This window comes from Neoarius graeffei, chromosome 27 (assembly GCF_027579695.1).
Source record: "Neoarius graeffei isolate fNeoGra1 chromosome 27, fNeoGra1.pri, whole genome shotgun sequence".
Classification (NCBI taxonomy): Eukaryota; Metazoa; Chordata; class Actinopteri; order Siluriformes; family Ariidae; genus Neoarius; species Neoarius graeffei.
In genome coordinates, this window is record NC_083595.1 from 5,114,088 (window position 1) to 5,139,607 (window position 25,520).

At 43.8% G+C, this 25,520-nt stretch overlaps 1 protein-coding gene across 1 annotated transcript in view; it reads left to right on the forward strand.

Annotated features, from left to right (window-relative positions):
- gnav1 (guanine nucleotide binding protein (G protein) alpha v1) overlaps window positions 1–25,520 on the forward strand; it is a 91,199-nt gene that overhangs the window by 21,778 nt on the left and 43,901 nt on the right. Inside the window, exons 2-3 of the mRNA XM_060911470.1 lie at window positions 313–404; window positions 22,788–22,880. Of these exons, the coding sequence (XP_060767453.1) occupies window positions 313–404; window positions 22,788–22,880 (185 nt within the window). The remainder of the gene's footprint in view (window positions 1–312; window positions 405–22,787; window positions 22,881–25,520) is intronic.

Genomic DNA, 25,520 nt, shown 5'->3' on the forward strand with positions numbered 1-25,520 from the left:
TGACTACACAGTTCATATTTTTAAATATTACAAATTCAGGAATGGCCAAAAGTCCAAGTTTGATGTGTATGCTAAGAGTAAATGCCTAGAAATGTATATATTCTATGAATATGCAAATTAAATGACCATAATTTGTTTTTACAAATATGCAAATTGTAAAAAAAAAAATTTTGATATGAACATACAAATTAGAAACAGCCACAATCCTTCATACCTTCACCTGGTGTTATATGGCCCAAATTTGCAAATTAAAACCTGATAAGCTCTGATATGTTCTGATACAATAGTGTGTGTGTGTGTGTGTGTGTTTAGGAGCTGCTGAGAGTGGTAAGAGCACATTGGTTAAACAGATGAAGATTATTCACAGTAACGGTTTCACGAAACAAGAGCTCAGCAGCTTTAAGGTGAGCAACATCCTGTTCTTCCACACACACGCACATACACACAGGCTTCCTAACAAACACACATACCGGATGATATTCAGCCATCCTCGTTTATGAGCCACGTTTAAACTGGTTAATCAAATATTTAATTAATTTTCTTGGATAACAGGATGTGAAGGAGGGATGGAGCAAAGGAATGACAGTAATGTCTTAGGACTAGTGTGAAACTGGTGTGTGTGTGTGTGTGAGGAACAATGAATCACTAATGGAATGAGGAATGTGAAATAATGGACTGCTGAAAGTTTGTCAGTTGAGACATTAATAAAGTCATAGCAGTGGACACACACACACACACACACAGTTCACTCTGTAATAACCATGAGCAGCTCTATCAGCAAGGCCTCACAGATAAAACAACAGGACACAGGAAGGGAGTGAGTGTGTGTGTGTGTGTGAGAGAGAGCGAGCGAGCGAGAGAGACTCCTTTATATATACATTCCAACTGCGCAGGAAGAATGTCACACACAGGTTTCTTTTCCTCTTCACATAGCGTTGTTTGTGTGTTATATGAGCAGGAGTTTCCTGCTCCTCCTCCTTTTTCTGTTATTCAAAATTCATTACATACACAGACTTACACATGTACATGCTTATCCTTTCTCTCTCTCTCTCTCTCTCTCTCTCTCAGAGCTCATGGTTGTCTGGCTCTGTGAGCCTCCAGGCAGGTTTATCTTATAGAAGGCTGAACACCACTGGTGTCTGGCTCTGATTGATCTGAAACATCATTAAAATGAGGAAATAACCGTATATTTGTGTTTTATGGTGGTGTTTGAGAGCTGAACATTTTTTTTCCCCCTCACTGACATGTAAAGCTTTGTGATGTTATATTATTATTGTATACAGTATAGAGGCTGTATGAATTATGGATGTATAAATTAAATATTCAAACATCAGCTGGATTTTGATTGTTGACGGCGGTGCTGTTAACTGCATCAGTGTGGGTCGCCCCCCCGCCTCCCGCTGTATTTTTCTGACGTCCTGCGCCGCTACTTTTCAGGCTGAACAGGGATGCTGAACGTTTGATGATAGAGCTTCCGTTTAGAGGGTGGACAAGTTTCTCTTCTTGGCCGTATTATACCTCTCCATGTCGTAAATTCTAGAGGTGTGGCTTTTAAACCAAGGCGTGATATTTTAAATGAAGATGACTTTCAGCCACCACATTTATAACATCTGAGCGTTCTTGTGCTGTGATTGGCGAGATACGAGCGTTTCATGAATCCCACGTGAACCCTGTCGTACAATGATTTCTACACTCAGGTCTAAATTTTCTATGTTGGATAAGTGAGAGCAGAGAATTTTTTTTTTTTTAAACCCTTTCATGCAGAAACTACTAATGCACACAACCAGATTCTTTAGATTTTCTCTTAAAATTGCATATGTGTTTTGATTCTAAGTATTAAATTATAAATAAATAAATGGATTGTCTGAGTGAAAAAAGTCAAAAGAGTCTGGCTGAAATAATTTAAAATAAAAATCCTCCAATATCCAGAGCATTTCAGGTCTAAAATATGTAATGCTGAAGACAAATATTTGATAACTTTGTTTCTGAATGTACAAAACATGTACAATTACACAATTAGGACTGCTTCTGATGCAGAAAAAAAATCCTTCACAAACGCACGAGTTAAAAAGCTAGTTTCTAAAAAAAAAAAAAGTAAGGTGTTCAGTGGAGTCTGGCAATTTTAAAAATTTGTTTCTTTTTATTTTATGTGGAAAGTGTGTAAATTTTGAGCGGTGCAGAAGTTTGTTAATTTGCACTCATGCAATGAAGTGACTTGTTTTTTCTTTCGTACACACACGTGCACCGTCTATCAAAAATGAAACGCGGATCATCCAGACCTATTTTAATTTCTCGTACAGATGAATATCTGGTATTTTATTTCCGTGTTGATAATCCCACTATTGGCTGCTGCGGGTGTTTGAGCGACTAATCGATACATCGACGTGATTTTAAAAAAAAAAAGTCACATTCAGAAATCTCGTCGTGTTCAGTCATCACTGAGAGATGAGTTCCACTGACGGTTATTGACTTTTTTTTATGAAACCATTTTCTGTGAATCAGTGGACGCGTGTGCGCGCGCACACACACACTTTGATGTTGTGACCTTTGTTCCAGATGACATTGTGTCAGGTTTATCTCTTGCCACCATGCTTTCCTCTTTTTCCAGTCGGACCTGTGTGTGTGTGTGTGTGTGTGAGAGAGAGATGGTGTATGTGTCTTCAGTAATGTAGTACTGTTACGACAGAGATTGACACCTCAGGCTTCTGTAATTGTACTCTCCTTACACACGTACAGTACATTTGTGTCTTTCTTTTTCCGACTCTGTTAGAAGATCTTTACGCGTCTGTCTGACACGAGAGGGTTTTTGGGAGCACACGGATTATTTTAGGGAGAATGATGAGTGGCTGTTAAGTCGCTTTCATTTCCCAAGGCATCCAGGGTGGTGGTGTGGCAGCACGGGGGGCGGAGGACACGTGTGTGTGTGTGTGTGTGTGTGTGCGCGCGCGCGTGCGCATGCTCTCTCTCTCACCAGAATCCGTCCTATTCGTTAATTTTCATATCTGATGGAGCTCATCTGAGTCTAATATACAAATCTCCCAGTCATTTCGGTTCTCGTGATTAAATGCTAATTTTATTTAAATGATGCTCTACAGTTTTTCTTATTCAGTCTTATCTCTCGTACCTCATACCCGTCTACCTTGTGTGTGTCCACTGACTGTTGAGGAACTTCAAAGGAGAAGTACACAGTACTGTAAGGAACCCCGATTGTTGTAGACACATACCAAATCTCTCAACAGTACAGTGAGCAGGAAGGAGGCCGAGTGCTGTATTATTGTTGTTGTTCTTCTCTGTGGTTCTTTGCCATATTAGCAGAACTGTCCCTGCCATCATGATTATTGCAGTTAATTAATGCTCTGCTAAATCTAAATCCTTGCAGGGACATCTGTTCCACACCAAGATATAAAAGCATGCTCTCACACACCTGCATTGAGATGTGTCGTTTGTTTTTGTTTTTCTCCTCCAGCTCTTGACTTTAAAGTGCACATCTTTTGGTATATTTAGGAGCAAGATCAGTGTAATTCTCCTATTTTATATTAAACTTTTGGTCAAATATCTGTCACATCTCGCATTCTCTGCAATTTTTTTTTTACCTTGCGCAATACCAGAAAAATTCAGTTAAAATCAAGCCATTTGAGGCGAATTGGTCCGCCTCGGAAAAAACTTGGCATTTGGATTTCCTGGCAAACATTAATTTCGTGACGTCACGTGCGGGACGCCTCCTTCTGAATCCCATGCCAGTGTAGGTATATGTATGTGCAATTGGTGTTAAGTGATCAGTCTCATTAAATCAGTCTCATTAAATCAGTCTCATTAAATCAGTCTCATTAATAATACCATTAATTTTGGTGCTTAATAATAAATTACCAAACAGCTAAATTATGGTATATTCCAAATTATGATCACTACCGTATTACCTAAATACTACAACCAATGGCGTTCATATACACTTTGGAATTCTTTGAGATTGGATGACTTCAAAAATATGGAAGCAACACAGACACAGTTTATCAGTTAATTGAATTTATTATAAAAAAAATGAATAATAGCAGTTGAAATCTTCAAATGGTCAGCAGCAAACAGTGAGGTATGTGTGTGTGTGTGTGTGGCCTGAAACAAAAGACTAGCCTGAGTTGCTAGCTAAGGCAAAAGAATTCTACCTCGTGATGTTAAGGAGAACAAAAGGGGTGTGTCCTGTGCGCGACTGCGCGGTATGGGAAGGAGGAGACAAAGAGGGTTTGAATGTGAGCGCGGGAAAATGAGCCGTAAAGTTTGGAATAAAACGGGCCTTGGAATGTTATCTAAGGTGTGTTTGTGTGTGGGGGAGGTGACCACGTGGTGGAAACAAAAGGATTAGCCCTGTTGCTAATGAGACAAAAGAATTAGCCGTGGTAGCTAACTCCACTAGCTTATAACATTACTAAATCCATTGAAATCTTGATGAGGTCAAAATATGTGTAATAATGAAATTAAAGGTGTTAGGAAGGAATAGAGAGCATGCTACAGCCTGTCTATTAAACAAAACAACTGAGAGAACATAGAACACAAGATCAGTGTGCACAATTAAACAATTCCTGAGTTTAAATTCACACTACTTCATAAAGCTAATTCCTAAGACTAGTTTTTGCCCAAAAATGCACAGTTCTACCGTGGCCAGTGGCAAACATGAAAGCGCGCTAAATATCTCTTCTTGCAAGAAAGACGTCTTTATCTTGGGTGCTCTGACCAAGTGAGGTGACTGAGAGCTTGATGCATCTAAGGGTCTAGGACAGGCTGGATCACCTTCTGTTTGGTTTATAATCACAGAATAAGAAATGTTAGATAATTTTACTTGATGATAAATCATATATTTTTCACAGCATACACACACTAACATATCCTAGCTAGTATTGGCTGGCTAGCTAACTAACGGAGATTAGATTCCCGCTAATTCAGGTGAAATAAGGATCAGTGGCACTTTGTTGATGAATTTGTTTGCCTTTGCTGTAGCTTCAGATATTTTGAGCCACTCGTGTAACTTGATATTTTAAGTTGGACGTCACATTTCCTACCAGTGAACATCCCAAACATACACACGCTGTTTTTAGTTATTCGGAATAATAACGTGTTATACTCATCATGCTCCCTCATTAACAAGACTTGTTTTTCACTAGCACTCTGTCCTCCGTGTCTTTTTGTTTTTCTCGCTTAATCCAACTTGCAACTTGTGATATCATTTGACGCTTTTGAGTTTTAAACAATATACGGTTCAAAAAATAAACGTAGATGGGAGCAGTGTTTAAAAATGGAAGCTTCCTGTAGGATTACTTGTAACCCGTGGACTGGTGGTGAAGAACAACAGCCTTGTGTGTTCACTTTCCCAACCCGACTTCCTCTTCATCATGTTTTACCTCATTATCAGAGGAGCGCGAACATTCGAGTTGGACTCCTATATCAGCGCCAGACTCGACCTTGTCCTGTATGATTTATCGTATCCAGTTTGAGTGCTTGTTTGCTGATATTTAGGTTGAATTTACGTTTACGTGATGAAATTCACGTAAAAACCTCACGTCTTTTGGATTAATCATAACCGCCTTTCTATTAACTACTAACACTCACTACATAGGGTACATTATAATGTCTTTGTAGTGCACTCCATGGCCAATAGAGCACGGGGCTTACATGAGCGCTTGTCTTTTTGTTGTATTTCATCGACGTGTTTTTTCCATTTTGACACAGAGAAAAGTATTGGCACCTTCCGCCCTCATTTATGTCGACGGCAGCCATTAAGCTCAACCTGTGAAGAAGACAAACAGCAGAACGGTGCATATTTTTATGTCAAGTTTTCAGAACGAGTACTGGACTGCTCATAGCACGTCCACGGTTGTTAAAGTCAGCTGGGCTTTGTTGTGAAAGCTGATGTGGATGAACGCTGTCTTGTGTTTGGCTCTGTGCCGCATGTGCATTAATGATTAATGGCGCAGGTTAAAGCTCATTCCTCTGCATTCCTCATCCTCTGGAGGAATTTAACAGTCGTCTGGGGTCCCCCCCCATCATACCATCTGCAGCAAGGCAAAGCCGTGACCTTAAAGATAAAACTCTGAGCTGAAATAAAAATAAAAAAGCATAAACGGCTTTCTCCTACAAATCCGAGCACGTCACTGTAATGAAAGATTGCAGCCTTGAGTTTGGTGTTGTGCACAGGAAGTCATTCAACTTTTCTGGCTCTGTCTCAAATCGCTATTCTCCAGGCCAGCAGCGAGTTTGTGAGGGCACACCTGGTGATTTGGGACACAGCCTACTGTATCGCTCATTAATCTTTTATTGACGTTCCGTCTTCAGTAAGCGGTGGATTCTAAGTCTCTCCCGGGAACGCTGTGTGAGAGGTCGGCATACATCCTGGATAGGACACGCACTCGTTCACGTTTAGACTCCCTAATCCACACACTGGTGTGTGTTTGAAAAGAACCCGCCCCAGGACGGCGGAAGGCGCGAAACTCCACACAGCAGCCCGCGCTCAGGACTGAACCGAGGAACCCTGGAGCCGTAACACGGCTGTAACTCTGCGCCTCCTGTGTAGTGTGATTTTTAGACCATCTTTTCTGGCTCCATCACAAACTCCTCTTCCCTGTGTATACGCGATAAGTGATGCATGTTCTTTCACTGAGAGTGATCGGAAACTCCGCCTTCAGCTCATTTAAAGCGGTTCTGTTCAAACCGGCTCTCTCGTACATGGTGTACATAAAGCTGGGCATACACTGTGCGATTTTTTTTTTTTTTTTTTTCTTTTTTCCAATCGCGGTATTCAGCTGCTGCTCACACTGTACAAGTGAATCGCAGGGGTAAACAGCACGCAGCTTACGATTCCTGTTCTCACACTATACGATCCGATGCTCGGATGCGATGCTCAGGATTTCAAACAGGTTTGATTTTTATCCGATCGATCAGGAGGAGGTCGTGAGGTGTTAATCGCTTGTCGTTACCCCATGTATACTACGCGATCCGAGACGCACGATTGAGCCAAAACTCGGCCCGATCTCCAAAATAGTCGCACGAGTGAAAATCGTGTCAAAATCGGGCCAAAAATCGCACAGTGTACGCCCAGTTTAAGCCCATGTTTACATTAGACCGTATCAGCGGATCATCAGATTAACGTTTTTAAAACGATTAGTGTGCACACAGCAACACCAATACACGGATACGCTCGGCTCCGCAGGCATCCTGTGCTCCAAATCACTTCGCCCTGAACAGCGAGTGCCCTCTGGAGGGTGCGCACTCCGGCCTTGCGCAGCTCACAGAGCGCGCGAGTGCAGTGCACAAGCCACGATTCGGGACTGAGCCGCTGTGTGTGTGATCCCAGCGCTTATCACTTGCCACTTGCAAGTGGAAGGATGGCAAGCCTAAAGACAATCATAACTACACAATGGGCAGTATTTGCATCAGTATTTGCAGTATTTTCATACTTTTATACTCTTTAATGAAAGGTGATACAAGGCGGAAGTCCGCGCCGTTTTTCAGCAGTCGCGTCACATGACCAACGCCAGCGAATCAGGAAGGTGGATGTCACAGTGACGTTGTCCAATGACGACGCCACCTAGAGCTCAGCACAGCGTATCCGCGTATTCTCAATGTTTACACAGCACCGGAGCTGACACGATCTGGATTGAATACGTGGACGCTGGCGGATTCCCGTTTCCCGGCATTTCCAGGCGGTTTAATGTAAACGGACAGTGCATCCGCGAAGAAAACGAGACAGATACGGTCTAATGTAAACTTGGCCTAAGATGCACCGGAGTGATTCTGGACACAGCTCCTGGGTTACATCCTCCTCCAGCTCGGTCCTAAAGGGGTTTCTGATAGAGCGGTCAGAACCTCGAGGTCAAACCAAATGTCCTTTTCTCGTCATAAAGCCGTGGCTTTTCTGGGAAAGTCGAATGAGTCGTCGTGTTGAATGTGTGTGGAGTCTTCTTGAGGTTGATGATGTGTACTGCTCTGCATGAACCTGATCATCTTTGTTTGCTCTTGCATGCGCGCGCACACTCGTGCACGCATGGTTGTAAGGGCCATAATTATGGCTCAAGGCACTGGGTCATGGACTCTGAGTCAGTCTGTAATCAAAGCTTGGGCTTTGGTTAATTGCACAGTAAACTGGAATTGTGTAACTACAGAAGGGTGTGGTTGTGTGTGTGCGCATTATGTATGAATATCCGTGTGTGGCTTTTGCATATGAGGGATCGCCAGGGATCTGTTCTAACCTGTACATCTTGGGAGTGTTTCTCTCCGTCTTCCGCTTTCTTAATCTCTTCTTTCTTCTTCTGCTCAATCACTACACTGTAGCGTGTTTCTCACCTCCCACACACACTTCTACTTTCCTTTTCCACCCTTCATTGATGTTATATGACAGCATGGTCTTCAGAGACACACAGAGGCCACGCCTCCTTCAGAGACTGGAACACATACACAGGCCACGCCTGCTTCCCTGAGTCTAGCTGACACGCACACAAACGCAGAGGCCACGCCTCCTTCACTGAGACTGAAACACACATGCCCCTTTTCCACCAAAGCAGTTCCAGGGCTGGTTCGGGGCCAGTGCTTAGTTTGGAACCGGGTTTTCTGTTTCCACTGACAAAGAACTGGCTCTGGGGCCAGAAAAACCGGTTCCAGGCTAGCACCAACTCTCTGCCGGGCCAGAGGAAAGAACCGCTTATGTCAGCGGGGCGGAGTTGTTAAGACCAACAACAATAACAAGACTGCGAAAGATCGCCATTTTTAAGCGACGAGAAGCAGCAGCTGTACAAACGCGAAGCCATCCATTATTGTTGTTGTTGCCGCTGCTGCTGCTTCCGTGTTTTTGCTTTGATATTCGCGCCAAGGTTTATGTAAATGTAGTGCCGTAACTGACGTATACAGCGACGTAAGGCCAAAAAAAAAAAAAAAGTGTGTTTCCGGTTACCCGACCGACCCTAAACTTTTTTTTTTTCGTTTTTTTCCCAGTCGCGACTTTTACATATAACCCAACCGCGTGAACCGGAAGTTTTTGTCACTCACTGGGAAAATCAGGGCTTTCCACAAGCGCCGGCTGCCGGCCATACAGCCGACTACACAATTAAGTCCAGCCGGCTACTTTAATTACTTATTTTTGTAGCCCACAGGCTCTGAATATTAATTTTAGATTTTAATAAAATTAAATGTTTATCTAACGGACTGACAGTAATGTCAAACTGAACCGCACTCATTTAAGTTGTGATTCGCGCTGTTTGTACCGATAATAACCAAAAATTCCCCGCAGACTTCGTTGATCAGGGGAGAGTAACTCATCCGCGGCCCCGACATGCGGTGTGTGCGCGCGCACTCGGCGGAGGCAGTAGTGTGTCGGGGCCGTCGGCGGGAACAGAAGCAGAGATGACGCTTATTTTGTCTTTCACCTAGAGACATGATTCAAACTTTAAAACGGAGACAAAATTCTCCTGTGTGAATCTGGCATTCAACTTTTTTGCTGGGTTCTATACTTTTTGATCAGTCACAGCTCAAACACCATGATCAAATCTGGAGAAATTCAGACTTTTATAATGGGTGTCTATGGCGTTACACACCAGTGCAGCTCAGGAGTTTAGAGTGTAGGCAGCTTGAAAAAAAAAAGCTCTAACTTTCTCATTTAAACTGTTTTCTCAGCCACAAGTTTCACTCTACACACACAACTTTCTCAAAAGTTGTAGTCACACATTGTGTGAATCAAGATAAGTGTCTCCCTGAGCGATAGGATTTACAGTTTTTGAATGAGAAGCCTGAGAGTAAGGAGAGGACAGCCGCACTCTCCCATAGACTCACATTATAAACGTGGCAGCGCTTTTACTGCAAAATCAGAAATGTCACTTGTTTTTAACTCGCTCTAGTGTCCACATTTTTTACACTAGGGACAAAAAAAAATTACATTACTGTGTTCATGGGAGCCTTGTAGCACTCAATGTGAAAGAATTTTGTGAATAGCTCCTTTCGTTTGCGTGTAAATCAGCGTTGTTCGAGGAGAGGGAACTCTGAGAGAAAAAGCGCTCTTTGCTTGTTATATTGTGTCTTTTCCCTGCACCGTTACCAAGGCGACGAGCTCCACTCGGAGCAGAGAGGGGCGGGGCTGCTCTCTCTCTCTCATGGTGTATTGAGCTGTTAAATTTACAGACAAATTCATGTTAAAAGGTGTCTCATGCTGCATCAGATTCATCAGAAAGTGGTAACTCGGGTGACCTGCAAAGAAATTCATTATATTTTGTGAAATTATTCCTGTCTAAATATAGGTTATGGCAGCCATCTTGAAAAAAAAAATTCAAAAAAAAAATGCCTGCCTACCGACCCTAGTTTTGAAATCTACGTAACCGGAAATACACTTTTTTTTTTTTTTTTGGCCCAATGACGTGGCTCCGCTTAGCACCGCGAGCTATGGAAAAGCAAACTGGTTCTCAGCTGGCTGGCAAGTTGAACGAGTTGTGAACCAGCACTGGCCCCGAACCAGCCTGGAACTGATTTGGTGGAAAAGGGGTAACACAGGCCACACCACCTTCCCTGAGTCAAGCTGACACACACAGGCCACGCCTCCTTCACTGAGACTGATGTGCACATACAGGCCACGCCTCCTTTATTTCCACATGAAAAAAATGACCAAGCAAATTACCGTTTAAAAAAAAAAAAAAAACGGTAATAAAGGCACACTCTCTATAGCCAGTGAAAAATGCTGTCACGTCATGCTCTGTGGCCAATCAACATTTGGCGCTAATTAATTTGTAAACATTTGGTGCTAACGTTTGATAAGCAGAGTGAAATTCCCTCTTCATATAAAAGGTTGGAAAGAAGCTTTACAATATTAACCAAATGAGCAGCCTGGTGTGTGGAGTGAGGTTCAGGCTGAGGAAAGCATGAAGCCAACAAAGTTCATAAAGTATTTAGAGACCAAACACACAAAACAAGCCTGATGAGTGAGGTTTTTTTTTTTTTTTTAAAGTAAGCAGTGGGATCTGGATACATCTCAAAAAATGATTAAAAACATGTGCACTGGGTCCTGAAGCAAAGCCAGTTGAGGAGCACTGGTCTGGATGCTGCTGCTAGGCCGTCTGCTCAAACACAGGGGAGCGCTTCAAAATGGATCTCATTCCAACATCTTGGGGGATAATATTTTTTTTTCTTCTATTTCTCATATCTTAAAGTTATTAAAAAAAAAACAATAATAGAAGTCCACGAAAAATTTCCTGCAGTTTTTGAGATATGCAACTTGAAGTTGTCAAAAATGGACATTTTAGCATCTGAGCACGACTTTGACCAGAAATAATTATTCAGAATAGGCAACATAAATTGATATTTATTCACCACAATGAAATGTCTCCAAATATAGTTTCCAAAATTTGAGAGATAATATTTGAATGGTTGCAGAATAAACGTGATTACAAGGGTCACCTGATACTGAAAGTCATTATTTCAGGGAATTACTGAAGATAAGCCTGATATACAAGTTCCTTAGTATTAATAAACAGAAGTATTTCAAACCGCGTTTTATCCCCCACTGGCCAAAGGGCCCGAAGGGGGATTATGTTGTGGCAGTGTCCGTCCCAGGAAGGGTGCTCACCTTCTGAAATCAACTCCTCTCTCAATTTTTGGAAGAATTTCACAAAACTTGACAGGATTCTTTGTTCTATGTCGGTAATACACATTGTAATTTCATCAAATTAGGTCATATTTTACCAGAGTTGCAGCCCTTGATTTAACAATTATAATTTGACGATTCCATATAAGTGTTTTCTCCTTCAGACATCAACTCCTCACTTTTTTTTTTTTTTTTGGAGGAATTTCACCAAACTTGGTAAAAGGCCTTGTTGTATGTCGGTGGTACGCATGTTGTTATTTTGCTCAATTCGGTCGCATTTTACCAGAGTTACAGCCCTTGATTAACCACCTTGTACTTTGACAATTTCATGAAGGTGTGTTTGCCTTCTGACATCAACTCCTCTCTCAATTTCTGGACGAATTTCTTGAAGCTTGGCAAAAGGCCTTGTTATATGACGGTAATACGCAGAACGCGATTTAATTTCGTTTGTGAAAATTTTACCAGAGTTTTGACCCTTGATTAAATTACCTGGCAATTTGATGAGGGTGTACGTTCTTCTGAAATCAACTCCTCTCACAATTTGTGGAGGAATTTCACCAAACTTGGCAGAAGGCTTTGTTGTATGACCGTTATACGCATACTGAAATTTCTGTGGTTGGTTGAAGAGAGCAACTGGACTTGCTTGAAGATTCTTGAAAACGTTTCGCCTCTCATCCTAAAGGCATTCTCAGTTCTGTCTGACTAATAGGGAGTATCCAGTATTTATCCTCTCATGGATCATCATAGAATTCGAATCAGAATGCTGATGGCTGCATTGTAGGTGGCTGATAAAAGATGTCATAGACACCCACCTCTGTTCAGTGATGGTCATTCCAGGTTGACACAAATGAACGATCCTCTCTGGCTAAGATGTCTGCCAGTTTTCTGGAAGTCCTCTCATACTCCCGCACCAGTCGAAGGGATCTCATCCCAAAGTGCGTAGAAACATATCTGTGACGAATCTCAGTCATCCAGGTACATAGTAATCTGTGGTTGGTTGAAGAGAGCAACTGGACTTGCTTGAAGATTCTTGAAAACGTTTCGCCTCTCGTCCTAAAATGAGAGGCAAAACGTTTTCAAGAATCTTCAAGCAAGTCCAGTTGCTCTCTTCAACCAACCACAGATTACTATGTACCTGGATGACTGAGATTCGTCACAGATGTACTGAAATTTCGTTTAATTTGGGCAAGTTTTCCCAGAGTTATGCCCTTGATTAATAACAAACTTGCACTTTGGCAATTTCATCAAGGTGTGCTGGCTTTCTGAAATCAACTTCCCTCACAATTTTTATCCCCCACTGGCTGAAGGGCCCGAAGGAGGATTATGTCGTGGTGATGTCCGTCTGTCCATCCCGGGAAGAGTACTCACCTTCTGAAATCAACTCCTCTCACAATGTTTTGGAGGAATTTCACAAAACTTGATGGGACTCTTTGTTCTGTCGGTAATACGCATATTGCAATTTCATTCAATTCAGTCGCGTTTTACCAGAGTTATGGCACAGTTGCCAGCGGGTGATATTGCGCTCTCAGAGCACTCTTGTCCATAAATCTTTGGGACTGTAGTCATATCAATTATACTATAGCCAGGACTACGCACGCATATAGATTGAATAACACAATTTGACATATGACATTTTATATTGCACAAACATCTAAGATTTTCTTCAAATTAATCATAATATTGACGTACTGCCTGAAAATTCACAGTAATATTGATATAAATAGCCTGAGAAACAACAATGTTGGAATCCCATACCAGGAAGAAAGATTATTCCATGTCTGTATAATCAGCGTCTGAATCGGACTCCAAATCATCAGAATACAAATCTGACTGATTTGTACGCTAATTGTGTCAACAGAGATCAGTATAGGGAAGTTTTGATAACCTGCATGAACGATTTAGTCGAGCACTGCCCAGATTTACACGCACAGCGAATGAGCTGAAGGACATCTTTGGGTGTGGGATCATTTGTCATCCGGCAAATGGAGATCTTATTGTTTGAGATGTTCCAACCTCTTCCTGGAGGAGTCAGTGCTGAAATCCACTGGTTGAGAGCTCTTTTATATACGACAGCTTGATAATTTGCTGTCGGTGTGCTGCTTCAGTGCTTCCTTCGTAGGTGGGAGACTCTATTCCAGGGACTTGGGTGATCCACAGGATATATTGTACCTTGCTTCACTGACAGACGAGAGATCCAATCCATAGAATTTGTAAACAAACCTTTCGAGCTCATCTAGCAGGTCCTCTGATACATCAAAATGCTCACCAAGAGAACAAAGTTTTTCAACAAATGACTCCTCTTCCATGGAAACCGAGAGCCTTTTTCTTTCCTTTCCTGTAAAACGCGCTAACAGAGTCACACCCAGTGAAGGTGTGAAGACCAATAAGGGCTCTACATTTGTCAGGAGAAAGAGTGGCTGCTATTTCCTGTAGATTAAGAACTCTGTTTTTGACTCCTGTTAGAAAGTATAAATTGGCATCAATGGCTTGTAGATGTGGGAGGACAATTATAGTCGCATCCGTGTCGGGACTCTTTATGATGTCTTGATGCCTATTAGCAGCAGCATGCTTTGTAACACCAGCCTGGTGTTAGCTTCTTCACGATCGGCATGTCCTCTGTTGTAGAATTATCACTTTTACTTGCCATGTTCTAGCATGTGCCATGAAGAGACCGAAATTCATGGCAACTGAGTTACTCCAACATTCGAACAGGAAACTCAGCAAAGCCTCTTTGTTTTTGCCAGCCACAAGGAATTTCTTCTGCTTTGGAATCCTTTGATCTTTCTCATAAAGCTGGATTACTTGAGAACCTGTGGCAGCCCTTCTTCCCCTCTCAGCATTTTTTTTTTTTTTTATGGTAATATCTGGAGAGGTGTCAGTCACAACCTATTCTAGTGCTCTCATACTTCTGAGCCAGTGATGTGGTGCTAACTAAGACTTGATCAAGTTCACCAAAAGTATGGGGTAGAGGTGATAGTTGCCATTCCATCAATCATGAGCACACTACCTCCTGGTACCGATGGGACAATACATGCTTCATTCTGTTCAAGTAGATGAAGCAAAGCAGACTTGTCTGTCTTTGCTAAAGAGCCATTAACACTAGCTAAAGGGAAAAAAACTGTCCCTAGGGTATAAGACAAGGTCTCTTGGAGTTTTATCTTTCTACTCTGGCTGATGATGATAAGCCTTCCAAACGGACTTTGATCATTTTTGAGAATCACCTCCTTCCCAGGGCGGCACGGTGGTGTAGTGGTTAGCCCGGTCACCTCACAGCAAGAAGGTCCGGGTTCGAGCCCCGTGGCCGGCGAGGGCCTTTCTGTGTGGAGTTTGCATGTTCTCCCCGTGTCCGCGTGGGTTTCCTCCGGGTGCTCCGGTTTCCCCCACAGTCCAAAGACATGCAGGTTAGGTTAACTGGTGACACTAAATTGACCGTAGGTGTGAATGTGAGTGTGAATGGTTGTCTGTGTCTATGTGTCAGCCCTGTGATGACCTGGTGACTTGTCCAGGGTATACCCCGCCTTTCGCCCATAGTCAGCTGGGATAGGCTCCAGCTCGCCTGCGACCCTGTAGAAGGATAAAGCGGCTAGAGATAATGAGATGAGACCTCCTTCCCAGACTTGGCTGATGGCTTTGCTTTGACTTGGTCACAGAATGTCTTCAGTTTCAGACTCTTTTCTTCTCCAATCAGTCTTTCAGGCATATGACTCCACAGCCGAAGTACACCCCCCTGGTCCAAAGGCAGCCTGCAACAACTAGCTCCATCAGGAGGTGGTCCCCTGAAATGGAAGATGCCCTCAGAGACTGCTATAACATCACAGACTGGGATGTGCTGCTTAGCCCACACTGTGAGGACATAGAGGGGCTGACACACTGTCTGACGGATTACCTCAACTTCTGTGCAGATGTGGTCCCCCCCGCTAAGACTGTATGGTGTTGCCCTAATAACAAGCCATGGGTAATACAGGAAGTCAAAGCTGTCCTCAACAAGAAGGCCACCTTCAGGAGCAGGGACAGGGAGGCGATGAAAGCAGCACAGCAGGAGGTGAAATGCTGTGTGAGGGAAGCTAAGGACAGCTATGGACCCTTTTCACGTGACGTCACGACAAACGCGGCCGCCATTTTGGACATGTACTACCAGTAGTTTACCACAGCCAACACTGAGGAACGGCAGCAAAGAAAGTGTTTATTTTCAGCAAGACTTCCATCATGCCACTATATTGTTGTGCACCTGGATGTAGTAACCATCAACAAACAAGGCAAGGGTTATCATTTTATCGGATCCCGGTAGATGCTGACCGACGGAGAAGATGGATAGCGGCATACCAACGCTTGTGTAGTGACCACTTTGTTGGAGGTAAGACGAATAAAATTAGCCAGAAAAGGCATTACATTGCTGTTAACATTCCATTCTAGTTTACTGTAATTATGATCTGGCAGCTGTTTACACCGGATCCAGTGTAAATAGTTGCCGGAGCCAACTTCCGAGGTTCCGGAGCGCGCTCGCTCGCGGCTCTGGCCGGAGCCACCGCGCGCGCTCCGGAACCTCGGACGTTGGCTCCGGCAACTATTTACACTGGATCCGGTGTAAATGGCTACCAGATCATAATTACAGTAAACTAGTAAATACAGTTTTCTGCATCTCGCTCCTTTTTCTTTTGTTTGTCGCCTTCCTCGCATTCAAACCGATTTGAGCCGAAGTCCACTACATGTCCAAAATGGCGGTCGCGTTTATGAAGGTCACGTGACTGAAAAGGGTCCATAGGAGAAAGGTGGAGCAGAAGCTGAAGAACAACAGCATGAGGGAGGTCTGGGAAGGTGTGAAAACAATCACAGGCCACAATACAAAGACCAGAGTTGTTGAGGGGGCAGTGGAGAAGGCGAACAAGTTGAATGACTTCAACCAGCCCACCCTCCCCCTCACTGCAGCCATCTCTCCTTCCCTCAACACAGACTCCTCCATGCATTACTGCAAACCAGGTCAGAGGTCAACTGAGAGAGCTTCACCCCAGGAAAGCAGCAGGCCTGGGCAAGGTGTGTCCCCGACTACTGAAGACCTGCGCTGCTGAACTGGGTGAACCGCTCCAACACATCTTCAACCTCAGCCTGCAGCTGGGGAGAGTGCCTACCCTCTGGAAGACATCATGTATCGTTCCAGTTCCCAAAAAGAATCGGCCCAGCAAGCTGAACGACTTCCGACCGGTGGCACTCACTTCACAGTCTAGCTGCTACAATGACTGCTTAGACTGCAACAATAATACCTAACACACATTTAAGTATCCGTCGTAAAGACGTGAAACTTGTCGAGTGACGAGTGTGTTCATTGATAAGCTAACACAATCTAAAAGTAGACATACCATCACACTGCCCTGGCGCTGTGTACAGTTTACCTTCTATGGTTTGTGCACTCACTATTTGCCATTACTTTCTCCAACCGTTGTTACAGATTACAGGGAACGGCCTGGATTTAAGAGACAAACACATGTTCCTCTTGTTTTGAACACTTATTTGTAGGACATTACCTCTGATCTGTTCTACAGTCTACCAACAGCAAAGGAACACAACGCTAGCTAATGTCATTAGCTAATAGCTACTACAGAAGAACAAAGAGGTTACAATGGGTTATTTTAACCTATTTGGTTACACACTCGCCGCCACAAAATGTTAACAGCAATGTAATGCCTTTTCTGGCTAATTTTATTCGTCTTACTTCCAACAAAGTGGTCACTACACAAGCGTTGGTATGCCGAGGGCTGCCAATCTTTCCTGTTAATGGCCGCTATCCATCTTCTCCGTTGGTCAGCATCTGTCGGGATCCAATAAAATGATAAATCTTGCCTTGTGTGTTGATGGTTACTACATCCAGGTGCACAACAATATAATGGCATGATGGAAGTCTTGCTGAAAGTAAAAACTTTTTGATTGCTATATTCCTTTCGATGCTTCGCCATCGTTCCTCGTTGTTGGTTGTGGTAGACTACTGGTAGTTCATGTCCAAAATGGCAGCCACATTTGTCGTGGGATGGGTCAATAGGAGCCTGGTGAGGGACTTTGCTGTGTGGTGCAACATCTGCAGCTCAACACCTCGAAGACCAAGGAGCTGGTCATTGACTTTGGGAGGTCCAGACCAAGATCACGACCAGTTCTGATCGAGGGAGTCGAGGTGGAGGCTGTGGATTCCGACAAGTACCTCGGGCTGTGGCTGGACAGCAAGCTGGACTGGACTTGCAACACCAAACACTTATACAGGAAGGGACAGAGCAGGCTATACTTCCTTAGAAGGCTGGGGTCCTTTAAGAACTGCAGGAAACTCCTGTGGATGTTCTATCAGTCTGTGGTCGCCAGTGTCCTGTTTTACACTGCTGGGGGGGCAGCACATCCAAGAAAGACACGTTCCAGGCGGGACAGACTGATCAGGCAGGCTGGCTCTGTGGTCGGCATGAAGCTGGACTCTCTGGTGACGGTGTCAGAGAAGAGGACTATGGACAAACTACTGAACATCATGGACGATGCCAGTCACCCTCTGCACACCGTCATCAGCAACCAGAGGAGCCTGTTCAGTGACAGAATGCTCCTTCCCAAGTGCAGGACGAACAGACTCAAAAACTCCTTTGTCCCTCACGCCATCAGACTGTACAACTCCTCTCTGGGGGGGGAGTAACAGGAGGACAGAGGACGGGAAGGAGCAGTAGCCTAGCCTAACAATAAGCAATACCGGACAATGTACAATATTAAGTGCAATATCTCTCCTGCTGCCCCCCTTTCTTCCCCCCTTCCTCTCTTCCCCATATCTTTTTATATAGTATATGTAAATAATTTAATTTATCTAGAAGGGGTTTTTTTTCCCTCTATTTTCTGTTCTCTGTTTATCCTGTAATGATGCTGCTGGAATCTTAATTTCCCTGAGGGAACCCTCCCGAAGGGATCAATAAAGATCCATCTCTCTATCCATCCCTCCCTCCCTCGGTGTGTTCATCCATTGAATGGATTGATCTCCTGGTATTGTCAAGATCTTTCAATGATCTCATGCTTTCTGTTAGACCAGCCATAGCCTCTCACATCCTAGTGATGACTGCTTTCTCAGGCTGTGCCAGTATCCATCGCTGTATAGCTCTCTTTGTAATGCCTTTTAGGCCACCTCTGGTCTTTGAATCCCGATTAATTGTCTGCTCAATTGCTTGGTCGCAAGCTACTGATGAGAAGGCCACGTGTGCCGCTTTTCCACTACAAACGCGGCTGAGTCGGGCTGAGCCGTGCCATGCTGAGTCGGGCTGAGCGGGGCTGTTGGAGTTGCATTTCGACTACAACCGCGCTGAACCGTGCTGGCTGGAAGTGGGTGGACACATTGGGTGGAGTTAGCGAAAGTGGGTGGACGTCAGGTGATGTCATTAAGCAGCGCAAACAGTGACATCAGTGAGCTTTTAAGCGGTAGTCTCACAACCCGAATAGTAAACAATAAACATGGAGGACATGGAGTCGTTAGTGTTGCTGGTCTTGGTGCTGTGGCTTGTTGTCACCGACAACGCGGACAGATACTGGCAAGAGCGTATAGATGAGGCGAGGCGCATAAGGCTTCAGAAATTCTCGTAATTCGTAATTCTTCTCCTTCCGGGTTTGCGGTGTTTACAGATCCCAGTGCGCTCGCGGGGCGTGTGTGGGCATGTGAGGACACTCCTCCTCACCAATCAGTGCACAGGGGAGTGTCTGCTCACGCCCCCAGCCTCACTCGGCTCGCTTTGGCTCGCTTCAGCCCCACTCCAAAACGGTGCGAGTTTTAGGGGCTAAGCAGGGCTGAAGCGAGCTGAGTCGTGCTGGTTTTTGGCAGTTGAAACGCGAGCCGTGACGAGCTGAAGTGAGCTGAAAAAGGGTAGTGGAAAAGGGCCAGTGGGCTTGTCGCTGTACAGTCCACTCTCCACATTTGATCACCGACTCGTAGACTTCAGGATGGCTACTAGAGAGAGTGATCATCTCCAACCAGTACATCAGGAGGCATCATCTCTTTTACAACTGCGAGGTGAAGAAACCAATCGGACTCACGAGTCGCTGGTTCCTCATACTCCAGATCACACACGGCAACGGATTCAGGTGACTCCGATACAGTTGCTTATCGTTTAGGCCTGGCGTCCACACAGCACCGGCGTTTTGGTGCCCAAAATGCAATCTTTTTGAGAACGGGTTCCAGAGTGGAAAGATCTGGCAACGTTGCCGTTGTGAAGTCGTCTGGATGAGTAGAACGGATTTGTTTACGATGACGTCACAACCACATGACTGTGAGTGCTTCACGCCGGGTAGAAGTGTAACGAACTCGATGCGAGTTGTCAACAAATCCTATAACTTGGTTCATGAAACGCGCTTACAAAATATTTTCACTGTGAATATTTGTGTAATGGTGCAAAGTGAGAGAGAGAGACTCTGCCCTTAGGGCAGAGTCAATCCCGCCAGCAAAAATAGGGAAAAAAAGGAGCGATCTCACCTCTTCAGATGTTGGTTTAAGTCCAACAATACATTCCTCAAAAAGGGCGTAGAAGAGCAAATTAATCCATCAACGTGTCGCATTCAATTTATTCCGGACCATTAAAGACGCCGCCTTCCGCGTAGAATCATACGTCATCCTCGCCGCCATATTGGATGGGTCAAAGCAGAGAATAAAGATTAGCTGCGTTTAACTGTACCAACAGGTTTGCCGTCCAAACGAGATCACATGGGATTACCTTTCACAGGTGAGACTGGAAAAATACTTTTCATTGTATTTGGTCATTATAATGTAATTTTACGAACAGATTTTCCTGACTTTGTGCCTAATATGAAGTCTCGCGCATAATAGTTTATGCGCATGCGTCCTTACTACTACTATTGTTCTGGTATCTCCGAAGGGACCGTCTTACAGCGCCCCTAGAGGTGTGGCATGTGTATTGCATCGTTTTCAGCAAGCGTTGCGTTGCCATATGCACCTGATATTTTACTGATCGTTGCCCATTTGGACGCGATATATTTTTAAATAACATCTCGTTGCCATTGTCGTGTGGATGTAGCCCAAGTTGAACGTCCGGGTTGATGACTTCCCTCTCTTCCACCAATTTCCAACCATTCTTTTGCTATTTTCCTAAAGGTATTCTATGTGGCCTTCATCAAGATTGTTGTTGGTTCATTGCGGCTATCTAGAACGTGCATACAGCAAGTACATATTGGATTATATTGTCACTCAACTGGCGAATGAATTCGCTGGTCAATGGCCACGCTTCTCCACGTGTGTGTAGTAAACTGACCGATTTGCACCATGCTGTGCAAGAATTCATAGACCCTGATTGACTGGAAATTATATCATCGGCCCATAACGCTTTCTCGTAGTGCTTTTACTCCTATGAAAAAGGATCGCGTGTTAAATATTCACCATGACAAAACTGCAGTGTACAATTTTGTGGACGCTTGGATTTAGCTTTTAGTTTCACAATTTATGATGTGTTAAGAATATTTGTATCCCCTTGATGACTGGAATGAAAGTTAAAGATAGGATTCTTGTCAGATGGCCTATGCGTGTCTTTGGAGTTTTACTGTATGTGTTCAACTCCTCCTGAAAAGTCACATGACCACCAACTCCGCCCTCTTTTGACATTCTTAACGAGCTGCTACTGTGGGGCGGGGCATGCACCTTTTAAAGAGCAATGCAAGATTAGGACATGATGATTCATCAATACTATACTACCGTATTGGTGTCCAAAACACTTTCCACCGTAATAAGGTCATCAGAGCACGAGGACACGATGATGAGGCTTCCCGTGTACCGTGCGATGGGTGAAGCCGAGCTCTCGGGTGGGAATTGGATATGAAGTCTCTGCAGCATGGATCAGTGTAGAACGTGCCGCAGGGACGGAGAGGATCTATAAGAGTAGATGAATGGCTCAGCAATAAAAGCATTCCTCGGCTTTGGAGCAACACAGAAAAGCTCTTTAATAAGCGCTCCATCTCAGAGCTCCTCTCCCGTCCGTCTGAACACAAACAGCGCACGGGCCAGCTGCGTGTTTGTCTTGGACACACAGAGACACCGGGGTTCAGAAAAACAATCACTCGATGTCCACAGTCCACTCGGAGTGTAACATTTTATCACTGGGGGGGGAAGTAACATGAATGTATGTTGTGGTGTTGTTTGTTCCACAGGGTGTGTAAACTTACAGTAAGATGCACATCACATCTAAATGAAGAGCTGCTTTCACTGTCTGCAGGAACAACATTCCCAAGAATCCCTTACACCAGTTGATTATAGTCGCGGGTCAAAGGTCAGAGCTGAGTGTGCAGTCTGGAGTTAATCTTTCCCTCGTGTCGTTTCTGTTTTAACCCCAAACAGCAGGGGAATGAGGGAAACTATGTAGTGCACTAAGGATAAACATGGAGTAATTTGAGACGCAGCCCATCTCTTATTAGACTTGGCAGCTTTTGAAAGAAGCTCTGTGTGTCGCACTAGCGCACGCTCTCTTGCGCTTTGTTGTCTCTGTATCTGTGTAGGGTTTTGGGTTTTTTTTTTCCTCGGTCTGTGTCTCTCTCTCTCTCTCGCTGTATGTAGGATGTGTGACGCACTTCTGTATAAATAAGATGAGCGTATGATCCTCGTTTCACAGGCCTCAGCAGGGTGTAATTTGGGACACAGCCCATATCCCATCAGCCTTGGCGCCTTTACACAGAGGTGAAAGGTGACCATGCAGATGTTGAGTTTAATCCTCCGATTACATGAATAAGTGACGTCACAGGATCAGAGTTAATCTCCTGCATGCTGGTGGTGAAGATAAGAGCCCAAAGAGGTGCCATTACTTTTCCATAAGACAGTGACTGGAGCTCGTCCTGAAGTTTTGACAACATAATTAGTGTGTGGTGAATCGACAGTCCCCCCCCCAAGCATCTGGGTAATATGATTCATTTCTGTCTGTCAGTATTTTTTTTTTTCCTCCTTTCTCTCTCTCTCATTTAAGTTTTCTCTGACTTTGGTCCCAAATGTCTCTCCCCTTAATATATAGTCATCATGTAGTGTTCTGTCTTTTCTCTCAAACCACATATAGTGCACTCCTGCTCACATCGCTGACGAGCTTTCAGCAGACTCTGTGGTTAAAGGTCGAATGAATGTCTGAACAGGCAGTGATTTGGGACACGCCCAGGAAGTGAAAAGCCGAGCTTACGAGTGTTTATTCTTTCCTAGCCGGCTGTGTTGGACAACCTGCTGACATCGATGAAGTTTGTGCTGCATGGGATGGGTGTGCTCCGGATCAACCTGGCCAACAGCAAGAACAAGGTCTCGCTCACGTACACACACACACACACACACACACACACATTGTCATAATGTGCATTATTTAAACTCAGACTGTACAGTAGAAATGTGTTGTAATGTTGAGAAATGAACAGAGCGTTTATCTCAGTCCAGGCTCTGTTTAGCCAATCAGTAGATTGGCACACAGAAATTGCACACGGAGGCAGTAATCCAAGCTCGGGGCCGAACCTCCGACGCAGTCCGCTGTAACATCAGGCATCGTTCTCATTAAAGGACGTGGGACATGGATTTTTTTCTGGGTATAATTATGTATAAAGGACATAAGAAATGCCATCTAAATCACTGCAGGGCGTCAAAAATGTGAAAATCATCACATTATTTAACTTTTTTGTACATCAGCGTAAAACAAGGATTCGTTGATGAGCTAGGTGGTCACGTGACCCGTGACGTCACAAAAACTTTCCAAGGAGCCGGCGCTTGGGAATCTAACGTAAACAGGTTACCGAAATGGACACCATCGACAGTGACATTCCCGATGTTTCACAGAGATGTGAAGTTAGACCCTATCAATTCGAACCGATAGCTGGAAATTCACATGAACATGGATCTTGTCTTTACTCTGACGGGTCAGATGATTCTGAGAGTGAGAGTTCATTCAATCCCCATGAAACTGAAAGCGGTCGGCTCGATAACACTTCCTGGTAAGTTAAAAACAATTCTGCTCAAAGCCTAATGATCTGTTGAAAGGTATTATTTTTGTATCATACATTGAAAGTTCATCATAGATCTAGCTAAAGTCCGTTGCAAGCTAGGTTTTTTTTTTGCTGATATTTTTCGAGATACAATGCTTCCAGAGTCCAAGATGAAAACATTCAAAATGGCGAAACGCCATCACACAGCCAACAACACTACGCCATTTGGCGAAAGAGATGAAAATTAACAAAAGTTAAACAAACTTACCAACATATTTTATTTAAATGTCCATTAATGTTACAGGATTTCTTGACTGTCTCTACAGTTGTCGGAATGTTAGGCCCTGTATATTATGGCGCCATCGCTGCCTCCGTGAACCCGGCTATACGGACTCTTAAATTTGGCTTGGCAATTAATATCGCTCAGTACCTGAGTATTAATGTTGAAAGAATCCTCAGTGAAATGGTCCGAACACAGTTTGTGGGAAACAGTAGGTGCAAAGTTTTTTCTACGGCAGTAGTGAGCCCACACTTTCCTCAGCTTCGGGTCCTTGGGGAATGCAAAAAAACTTACTCCAGGGCATTTCCCATTGGAATTATTGCAACCATAAGCAGCACAATACACCATGATGTCCAATGTACGTTAAAGACTATAAAAACAATTTTCTTGTCATCCACTTCTCCATTCATCTACCCCAGGGGTGGGCAATTATTTTTTCCATGGGGCCACATGAGAAACAGAAAATTTTGTGGAGGGCCGGACCAAAAGGCTGAACTAAATTCTGCATAATATTAATTGTATTTCTTTATATAAAGCAGTAAATAACATTGTTTTTACAAGCTGCTAAGACTGGTAAGAGTCTGGAAAAAACGAGGTTGCCTTTATAAAAAATGTCATTTATTCAATCAAATTTCCCAAAACAATGGTTAACAAAATGTGAACGTTTGTACCATTTTATTTTTTTTTTCAGTCACATTCACCCCAAAACACAAAGACATCACAATATTGTCTTTCTACTCCAAATATCAAGCAAGATATGTCATATTATAATAATGATGCCCACATTTGTAGTTTAATCACCTCATTTGGTGCTTTTCGCCGGAGATCGGCTCCGGCGCCTGCTGGTGACGTCACACGATGTGATTGGCTGGACCGTTTGAAGGATGACGTACAAGTTTGTGGTTGGTCTGGACAAATTACGGAAGTAGTTATCGCGGGATTAGGTTTCGTGGGTTTTCATGTCGCGCGCATTGCGTTTTTGTTGAACACAACTTCAAAATAAAAGCAATGCACATTCAGTCCGTGCACGAGGTAAAATTAGAAAATGCGTTTATTTTGTAATTTCTCATTAACCCTACGCGGGCCGGTCAGAATGAACCAAAGGGCCGGATGCGGCCCGCGGGCCGGAAAATGCCCAGGTCTGATCTACCCGCTTGTGCTGTGCCCGAAAGTGTTTGTGACGTATGATCACGTGACCGCGGCTCTTCCGGTTGTAAAATATGCATATCGGAGCTCGAGCAGAAATGCCATATAATCATCACGAATATAACGATTTTGCTGAATTTAATAGATGATTTTGTATTTGTTGATGCAATTAATTCATATTTTTAATGGAAAGAAACTGATATAGCGTGCTTTTATGTTTCATGTCCCATGTCCTTTAACGTATCAGATCCATGATTCCCAGTTTAACACCATCATGATTTCTGTCTCTCAAGTACCTTCTTTGAGTGATGCATGCTGCATCAGACTTGGACAAGATAACAGACAGAAATGACTAGAACACGAATGCCAAGTGTCCGTGTAGAATGCGACAAATATTTACAGCATACAGAGAGGCGCAGTTTCTAACAGGACCACTGGGTGGCAGCAGCTGCACTCTCACTGTGTGTCTCTTCTGGAAAACACCAGACCTGCGCACAAACTTTTCACTATTATTTAAAGAGAATGTGTTTAAAATTTGTGTCG